The sequence below is a fragment of the Neltuma alba genome, unplaced genomic scaffold (genome assembly GCF_004799145.2).
Source record: "Neltuma alba isolate B1F8T4 unplaced genomic scaffold, ASM479914v2 tig00011770_pilon, whole genome shotgun sequence".
Classification (NCBI taxonomy): Eukaryota; Viridiplantae; Streptophyta; class Magnoliopsida; order Fabales; family Fabaceae; genus Neltuma; species Neltuma alba.
In genome coordinates this window covers 166,163-176,348 of record NW_021636393.1, presented here as the reverse complement: position 1 = coordinate 176,348, position 10,186 = coordinate 166,163, and the positions used below count along the sequence as shown (strand labels likewise).

Genomic DNA, 10,186 nt, shown 5'->3' with positions numbered 1-10,186 from the left:
TTGATAAGGATAAAATCGAACACCCAGATCTAATAAATTCTTGATTTCAAGCTATCAAACTGAGATTTATAAACTACAGGAAAAAATTATATCTGTTCAAGCTTCTATGTATTAAAGTATGTTAAGTAAGGAGACAAATGAAAAAACAAATTTATTCAAACTCAGAACAAACATTATGTTTTTCATTAAAAAAAAACACTACCCACATTTTTTCAAACAACTAAACCACAAAATTATAAAACCCATAGAAAGAATAGAGGAGAAAGGGCCAAAAACTCGTAAATAAGGATGAAGCAGATGACATGACAGCGCCGATAATATGGCTGAAATAACAAAAGCAAGAGGAAAACACCAGTAAAGATGGGAGAAGGGAGAAAATCAGATGGAGATAACAATAAGGGACCATAAGCTTTGACCGTAAAAAGTAAAAAACTATCGTGCGATAGAAATAGTTTTAAAATTCTGATAAATTTTAAAAAATCGTCGTACGAGGGTTTTTAAAAACCTACCACAAAAAATTTTTTCACAGTAATATTTGGATAACTACTATGAAAAATAAAATATTTTCATACAATTATAAAAATGCCCCTCCTATTTTTTTCACAACATTTTGCCTGATAACTACAGTAAATTAGCTTCATGAAAGCTATTTTTATATTTTATTTAAAAATTAAATATAATTTTATATTAAGAACCGAAAGCAATACTTATGTATCTTCTGTTCTCAAGGCAAGGAATCGATCCATGTGCAATTACTGGATTGCAGATAATGGCAGTGGAAGGATGTGGCAGAGCAGCAGCTGATGTCTTCATGCTCCATAAATGCCACGTCAATTCCCTTGTGTGAATGCTAATGATGAGAAAAGGCAGGTGGGATCCTGCCCAAGCCAGCTGGTGCTGCTTTTTTTTCCACCTTGGTTTTGTGTGTTTGGTTTATAGTTATATTAACAGCAGGTCTGTTTCTTCCAATGTGTTTAAGGTTAAGCTACGTACATAGCTTAAAAGCCCTTTTGCACCAGTTTAAAAAGTCCTTTTTAACACCGATTCTTCAACCGATGTGAATAGATCCGATGCAGAAAATGGTATTTCTACACTAATTGATATCATAACCACTGTACAGATTTCTTTAAAAAAAAAAAAGGAATTCTTTTTCTGAGACAGAACAATTTTAATTTAATAAGAAGGATGCATACCATTCTTAGAAGTACTCATCACAGGGTATTAGTTTTTTTTTCCTTTACACCAAACTCAAGTATCTCTAAATGCTCCGTTTATTTAGAATGATGATCACTTCGCCTTGAGCTCCTACGACAATAGTGAGCTTAGAAAAGTATCCTCAAGGAATATGAGGGGCAATGATACTAGCATTCTCCTTGATCAGTGCCATAATATAATTACGCACTCAATAAGGCATTTCTTGTTACTGAGCATATCTTTAAAAAACTTGGCATACTTGGACACATGTGATCCAAAGCCATAGAGAATAAAATATTGATATGAAGCTGCTTGAAAATTTTGAAATACTCGAGGGAAAGGAAGATGTGACACCACTTTAATTAGGATGCTCAATTCTAACACAAATTCCTCAACTTAGTTTCAACATCAGCTTTCTGTTCAGCAATAGCTAGTTTCAACATCAGCTTTCTGTTCAGCAATAGCTAGCCACACTACCATGCCCAAAAGGTACCTCATTGGTCGTTTGGTCAACGTATTGTTTAGGTTGAGACTTTGAGGTAAAAGAAGATAGCCTGGTAACTACTCGCTGCTCCTTAAAGTAATCTCCTGGCACTCCTCTTTGACATCTCTCCCTAGCTAGATTAGGCACAATATTAGTTGGCAATCATCCGTGATGTTATGCATTCAAAATTATTGCAAGCTGTTCTAGTTACACCTCAAGAATTTTAAGAGACGAGCCTAATCTTGCATTAATAATAGTTTGATCTTGATTACTATTTATTTGAAAACTATTGAGCTTGGCCATCTTTTCCTCTAAATTAATGCAGTCTTGAGCTCTTGAATAGGCATATGTTGCCTTTCAAATTAAGAGAATCCAGAAGGTGGAACTTGCATGCTTTGCACCGTTAGCTGATGCCTAATTAACTGTTGAACTATGTTTATAGGAGAAGGTAAGGTTATTGTGCCACCTAGCATTGTGAATATTTGAGTAGGGATGGTGTTAGTTATTATGCCAGTAATATTTCTAGATATTTTTATCAATATACTATAAACAGCAAGAATAATTCCTCAAATACTACACTGTAAGAATTATTTACCAATATGCTTTATTTTTTGGAAACTGGTTCTGGCTAAGATGAACTTCCATTTTGACATTTATTTGTTTAAAGTAAAATAAATGGAACTCATTTAGGTCGTGAACGAGTTCAAGCATTTTCTTTTTTATTTTAGGTGAAAATTACAACTAAATAGATGAAAAATTTAAAATTAAAAAAAATATAGGTACTTCCAACATAGTTTTTTCTTATTAATTAATGACATAAAAAGTGGGATATCTTAAAATAGTAAACTCCATGATGCGGACCAGACAGAACTGAAATAGTACACATTGGGCTTGTATTCCACGATGCTTGCTTCTTTAAATAAAAGTTCTCAAGCACCAAGGAGAAGTCCTGGCCCAATGCAATGACCGTATAGTGGATTTTGTAAAAGTTGGTAATCAAAAACTCCGCAGATGGTTGTTGAAAGAACATCATCCAGCCCAAGTATGCCAAGAAATTGTCTAACAGCAAACAATGTATGCCAAGCAGTTTTATTTTTTAATATAAAAATTAATTAACTAATTTAAAAAATTCAAAAAATTAGTTAAGTTAATTACTTATAATAAATAAGTGTTGATTTTCTTAAAATACACTTAGTAATAATATGTATAAAAAATTATCTTTTCATGAAAAATATAAAAAACAAAATGAATTGATATCTTATATTTAAGATCAAGTTGAATGTAAAACTAGCTATTATATTAAGAATATTAAATATATTTACATACATCATATCTGAAGACATACTACCTGTTTGGGTACACTGAGGCAAAACAAACCATTGACAGAGTAAAATCCGATGAAGACGGAATAGAAGACGACGACGAACTGTGAAGTAGAAGAAGCCAAAAAAGTTCAAGAGAAATCCCACTTTTGAACTTCTAGGTTAGGTTGGCAAGAAAGTTCTCATTTGTGACCGCGAGTCCAGTGAGGCGGAGAGAGATGAATAGAAACAGAGAAAGAGGGGAATTTCCGGGAGGGAAAAGGAAAAACGCAGAGAAGAAATGAAAACAAAACCCTTAGGCGGAGGGGATATCCAAATCTGAAACTCTGGTCTGCCTCTTATTATGAGATAATTTTGCACCAAGCTACAAATACACATGGCCCCGCAAGGTATATTGAAGCATGCTGCTATGAATAGTAAAAGAAGAGAAGAGCCACGTTAAATATGCTACATTGATTGATTAATTGATTGATGATTAGTTATGTGGGGATGTTAAGAGCAGAGTGGAATGAAGTATGGATAGATATCAAAGATTTAAAGTTTCTTAATGTGTTCCGTCTGTACATTCATACTGACATAGTGACATCAAGTTGCGGGTTCAATTCCACGTGTTATCACTTGTTTTTGATAAAAGAAGAGCCTCACATATTTGCACAAAGTTTAATTAGAATGAATGATATTGCTCACAATATTTGACTCTTTACAGCTTTTTAAATGCTGACGACTCTTTATAGTTTTCATCACGGTGCCTTTATCATATTTAAATTGCACCAACCAAAAAAAAAGGTTTAAAGCAGGCGTGGGGCTTGTTTTAACTTTTTTTTTTTTTTTTTTGGCTTCTTTTACCTGAAAGACGTGTGGGGCTTAAATTTAAAGCACCCTCTTTTTAGTTGTAAGCTTTAGAGAGATGAGATCTTTTGAATTCCGATCCCTTCCCCCACAATAATTGTCATGATCAGAATTCTCACATACATTCACATGTGCCCAACCCACCAATATATGAAATCAAAATAAGAACATTAACGTAAATTCTTTGTAAAGTCGCTAAAATAATAAAACTCACATAAACATAAACAAGCGCAAAACGAAATTCAAAACTCTATTATCAGCTATAAACAATCATACAAGATCCAGCATACTCCTTGTTCTTTTGGGTCATGATCCCCCAGTTTTGTAGTCTCCTCTTGAGTTTTCTCTAACTCCTCCTCCTCCTCCTCCTCCTCATCATCATCGTGCCTTTGGATCAAAAATCTCTGAGAAAACTGAATTATCCAGCAACCTAGAAGTATCCTTACTACAATCTCCATTACTGCTCGTCACGCTAACTCCACTGCTCTTGTTAAAATCCGAAACCACGCTAACACTGTTACTACTGCTAAACATGCTATCACTTTCTTCTGCAATAGTTTTCTTATTGCCTCCTCCGCCACCTTCTTCTCCCCCTCCTCCTCCTTCCCTTCCTCTCATCTTCTCAGCGTTCTCTTGCAGTTGCAGAGCAAATTCCAGACCCCAAACGACGTCGTTCATGGTCGGCCTCCGCGTCGCATTGTCATCCAAACAGCTTATTCCAATCTCGCCAAACTTCTTCAAGCATTCTGGTGATATCGTTCCTCTCAAAGCTGGATCCACTATATGACCTAGGGTTCCCGTGTGAAAGCAATTCCTCGCCCAATCAGATAACAACACCTGTCTCTTATCGGCGATGCGGATTATCGGCGGGCGACCACACAGTACCTCAAACAACACCACTCCGAAGGAGTACACGTCGGATTTCTCCGTTAAATGCTGTCGTTTGTAGTACTCTGGGTCAAGATAGCCTATGCTTCCTTTTACTACTGTGCTCACATGGGCCTTGAGCCCAGTGGGCCCGATTCTGGATAACCCGAAGTCCGAAACCTTGGCCTCCCACTTGTCGTCTATCAAGATGTTCGTGGTCTTCACATCACGGTGAATGATCATGTGCTTCGCACCCGCATGAAGATAATGCAGTCCTCGTGCTGCTCCTATACAAATCTGGAGCCGTCGCTTCCACGGAAGAGCCGGATTTTCAGAGTTGTAAAGATGGTTACGGAGGGTCCCACGAGCCATGAAATCGTAGACTAAAATCATCTCGTTGCTTTCGTAGCAGTAACCTATGAGAGAGACCAGATGGTGGTGACGGAGCTGCGAGAGCATTTCGATTTCGGTTTTGAATTCGTGGACCCCTTGCTGTGAACCCGGCTTGAGCCGCTTGATCGCGACCGGAGTGAAGCCGCCGTCGATGTACCCTTTGTAGACGTTGCCGAAGCCTCCGACTCCTACATTGAAGAGCTCGTCGAAGTTGTTCGTGGCGGCTCTGATCTCGGCGATGGAAAAGTGACGGCACAGTTCCATTGGAAGAGATGAGGCATTCGTGGCTGTGCTCGTTGATTTTGTTGTGGTGAACGAATAGGGAGCCCACTTTGAAGTTCCAGAGCTGGACTTGCGAGATTCCTTGGCCTTCTTCCCACGATTGATGAGGAAGAATACGGTACAGGAAATCAGAACCACAATGGAAGCTGCAACGCCGACGATGACCCCGATTAAAATCTTGCTTCTGTTTTTTCTTGCTTGCTTTTGGGGTAGATCATTAGGATTGGGACGGGGTGGAGGAGGATCAGGGTTAGGTCCGGCGAGATTACTTTGTGAATCGCTGATCTTGAAAACCTCGAGTCCATTCAAGAATGCATCACTGTACTCAACTTTCGATGCCGGTTCAGGATGCATTTTGAGTGAAAGAGAAGCTGGTTTTGCATTACCTGAAACAATTACAGCATAGTCTCTATATACTGGAACTCCTTTTCCCTTAGCCCACTTTAAAACATTAGCACCATCCTCAGCTAACTGGTCGGCTATGTAAATGTCAAACATTCTGTTGTAGGAATCGTTGATGACTGGATTGAGCTCACAAAAATGGAGTCTCAGCATGTAGGTAAAACCAGAATCGACAGGAAACTCCCAAGTAAGGTTAGTGTTCATGTTCAAAGTTTTATGCATTCCCATGTCGCGTTCTGTTCGATAGAGTTCCTCAGGTGCTGTGTAATTAGGAACTTTAGTGAACATCAGGGGTCTTCTCTCACCTTCAAAATCAGCAGGTAGAAAAGAACTTCTAACAAAGAAACTGTCACCGCTGTCCCAAGACCGGAGCATTCCCGTGTCTTTCGTAGATGAGATTTGGCTTCCACCCACGTTTAGCCTGTACCGTGTCTGGAGAGCAACGTCGTCGGATATGCTAAACATGCCCACCGAACCAATTAATTTGAATCCCAAGTCGTCGGGTTTGGTGTAATAGAGATCCTCAGGCATGGAGACAATCTCAATTCCATTAACAAACGCATAAGAATCTGGGTGTGTTGAATTGGGAGTGAAAGTTAAGTTGAGCCTCTCGCCATCCCCGACGTTGACGCAAAATTCTATGAAGATGGTATCTTCCCGGTAAGCATCGGCCCAGACCGAAGCATTGAAATCCTTAAGGAGTGTGAACCCACCAGATTTGACAGTGAAGAAGGCATCGAAACGATCAAAACCCGGGTACGAAGCTGGGTAGAGGAAGAGACGAAGGAATTTCTGGCCGGGAGAGACAGGGAATGAATATGAGAACTGAGAGCGAGAGAGACGAGCCGTGGTGTAGGGGACTTGTTGGGCAGAAGGAGACTGGGTAAGTGCCGTGGCTGGAACAGATTCGTCTTGTTTGGATAAGAACTTTGAATCGTTGTCTCCCGCCCATGTCCGACCACTTCCCGTTGAGTTATGGGAGCTGCCACAGTTAATGCTTAAAAGATCATCGGGGGTGTAAAAAGAAGCAAGTGTGGAAGCGTAAAGCAGGGGAAAACAGAGGAAGAAGATGGTCCATGACGACACAGAAGTCGTACGATTGAAGCTCATGTTTGGACGAAGAAGACGAAGTTTGGTCCTCATGGAGGTAAATTCGACAGAGCCAAAATAGAAATAAAAAGAAGATTAGCACCTGTAATTGCCCTGAACGGTAGTAGTTTCCTGGAAGCCGCCCGCGATGGTAAACGATCAAGTCTACGCAAAAGAACAAAGCACTGAACAGTACACTTGACCTGATCAACAATGGGTGCCAGCCGTAGGGGATTGGAAAAATGGATAATGAGACAATAAAGAAAATTATAAAAATAAACGGTTATTTTGAATGGCCATGATAGGCCAGGGAGGAAAAAAAAAAAGTGAGCCTGTTTGGTCTTGGACTGAATTGAATGGGAAATTAAAGTAGGAAAGAGACATACCCTTCAATGCATTGAACTACAGCCATCATCGCGCTCTTCTAGAAGTTGAAGATGCTTAGCCTTAGCTTTCTTCAAGAGCTTGATCAAGCTTGCAATGAATCCCATCAATGGCGACGACTTCAATGGAGGAGACGAACTGAGAAGGAGGAGACAGAACTGAGGAGCTTCATGATGGGGATAAGAACGTGAATTGGAAAGAGAATCGCGTGGAGTGACAATGGATGCGGATGAACGGAAAGGAGACAAGGGAGCACGGGGATGCGGTGATGAATCAAAAAAGGTTACTGGATGCTATAGAGAGTGGTGGATTAAAAAAACCAAAACAAAAAAAAAAAAAACAAAGGACGAAAGAAACCAATGGAAATAGTAATGGACTTTTTTGTTGGCGACGTACAACCATTAACACTCAACACTGTTCTTAATTTTTTTAAAAAGGGTGAGGTTAATTGTGAGTTGGAACATTTACGAAGGGTGTAGTAGCTCGGTGTGAGTTATATGGTAGAAAATATATAATTATCTGATCAGGACCTAATTAACTAATTTAAATAGATCAATAATATTAATTAAATTAGTTAATATAATATGTTTTTCTAGAATATCCTAAGTTTTTTTTAATTCCCTCATTTTCTCTTCTACTTGATTATTATTAAGAGAATATTAATAGAATTTATTTAGAATAAAATTAATAGATATATGATATAGGTTTTACATTTTTACATATAAAATCAATATTAACTCTTTAATTTATTAATTAGATTCTACATTAATAACAAAAGGAGTAGAAGACAGTGGATTATTTGAATTAACCCAAAAAAGGAACCATGGGTACGGGGAGACGTGGAGGTTCAAGCATAAATGAGTGCTAACTCTAGTACTATCTCTAATCTTTAATATAAAACTTTATTTAACTTTTATTTTAATTTTAAATATAAGATCCCAATTCACTTTATCTCTCACATTTATTCAGTTTTTTTCAAGATAATATTTCTAATAATAATAACTCTAATCAATAAAATTGATGAGTAAAGATATTTTAAGAAAGATAATACATATTTATTACAAATAACTAACTTAACTTATTTTCTTAATTTACTTAAATTAGTCAACTAACTTTTATATTCAGGACTGGAGGTAGTATAAACGCTAGTTGACTAATTTGAGTAGATTAAGAAAACTAATTAAATTAATTATTTGTAATAAATAAGTATTATCTCTTTTAAAATATCCTTGCTAATCAAGTATATTTGGCTAAAACTATCATTATTACAAAGATCACCTTAAAAAATAGATAAATATGAAAGATCAAGTAAATTGAAATCTTATATTTAGAATCAAAATAAAAATTAATTAAAAATAAACGGTGTCGGGGTTTGGTTTGTAATAAAGCCGGAAGAATCTGGACATGAATAATTGACTGAGAGGTGTAAATTGACTAATGGAGGAGGAGGGGGATCCGCGGAGGTTCAATTAAGGTTAATGGGAAATTGGAATTAAAATAAAAATGAAAGCGTAGAGGTAGAAGTCACCTTTGTTTTTTTGTCAGGTAAACAAAAAAGCCTTTTTTTTTTTGGAAAGAAGAAGAATGGAAATTAAAAGCATGGAAACTTATCCAAAAAAATTTAAGATGGAAAATAGGAATGAAGGAAAGTAGGATTGGATCCAAATGCAAATTGTTTTTGGTTATCAAAGAAATTACATTATGATGAGATCTGAACCATTAAAAAAAATTTAACAGTCTAAATTTAAAATTTTTAATGAATAATTTTTAAACCAAAATGCAAGTATAACTTGCTTGCTTTCTTTCATTCAGATGAAAGGCTTGCCTTTGTTTTTTATTGGAAAGGAATGTAGCATAATGTGAAGGGGTTATTAGTTCATGTTTTACTTGTCAGCATTTTAAATCTGAACATGTTGCTTTACTTGGGTTGTTACAACCTTTATCTATTCTACATCATGTGTGGTCTGAGTTTTTTTATAAATTTTATTAGTGGCTTGCCTCCCTCATATTCTAAAACAATGAGTTTGGCAATTGTTGATAGACTTAGCAAGGCTACACATTTCATGCCACTTAAACATCCATTTTCAGCTTCAGATGTAGCTTGTCTCTTTCTTGATAATATTGTCAAGCTTCACAAGTTTTCCAAGTCCCTTGTGACTAATTGTGATCCTCTTTTTTGCAGAAAATTTTGGAAGGAATTCTTTTAGCTCTATGGTGTTAAGTTAAATTACTCTTTAGCCTATCATCCATAGTTAGATGGCCAAATTGAGGTTCTGAATCATTTCCTTGAATGTTACTTAAGGCGTGTGACTAGTGACTTTACAAAGTAATGGGTTCATTGGCTTTTTTTGGTTGAACTATGGTATAATACTACCTACCATTCTTCCATTAGCGCGACTCCATTTGAGGCAGTTTGTGGTGTCCCTCCTTTAGTTTATTTATGTTATCTACCTAGAATTCATTAAACGATCTTGTTGATCACCTATGCACATCAAGTGAGACAAACATTCAAGTGTTAAAAGACAGACTCTTGAAAGCTAAAAACCGCATGATCCAGCAAGTTAATAAGCATCATATTGAAAGGGAATTTTCAATGAGAGACATTGTTTATGTTAAGCTCCACCCCTTTCATAGAAATTTAATCTATAATTTTGCATTACATAAGCTTGCTGCTTGTTATTTTGGACCATTTGAAGTCATTAAACAAGTTGGAAAGGTTGCCTATGAACTTAAACTTCCCCTTGAAACAAATTTGCATCCAATCTTTCATGTTTTATTGTTGAAGAAATGTGTTAGTCAAGGCCTTCCAGTTACTACTTCATTGCCTATGATAAATGCTGAGGTCAATTTTCTCCTGAACTTGATTGTATTCTTTGCCATAAGCTTGTCAAGTGCGGTTCATTGTCTGCTACTCAAGTTT

The 10,186-nt window shown here is 36.9% G+C and overlaps 1 protein-coding gene across 1 annotated transcript; it reads right to left on the bottom strand.

The window, feature by feature from the left end:
• Window positions 1–3,869: 3,869 nt before the first annotated feature.
• LOC114717707 (receptor-like protein kinase FERONIA) lies at window positions 3,870–6,951 on the bottom strand. The gene has a single exon (XM_028902901.1). The coding sequence runs from the start codon at window positions 6,934–6,936 to the stop codon at window positions 4,228–4,230; it is 2,709 nt and encodes a 902-aa protein (XP_028758734.1). The 5' UTR covers window positions 6,937–6,951; the 3' UTR covers window positions 3,870–4,227.
• Between the last annotated feature and the right edge of the window lie 3,235 nt (window positions 6,952–10,186).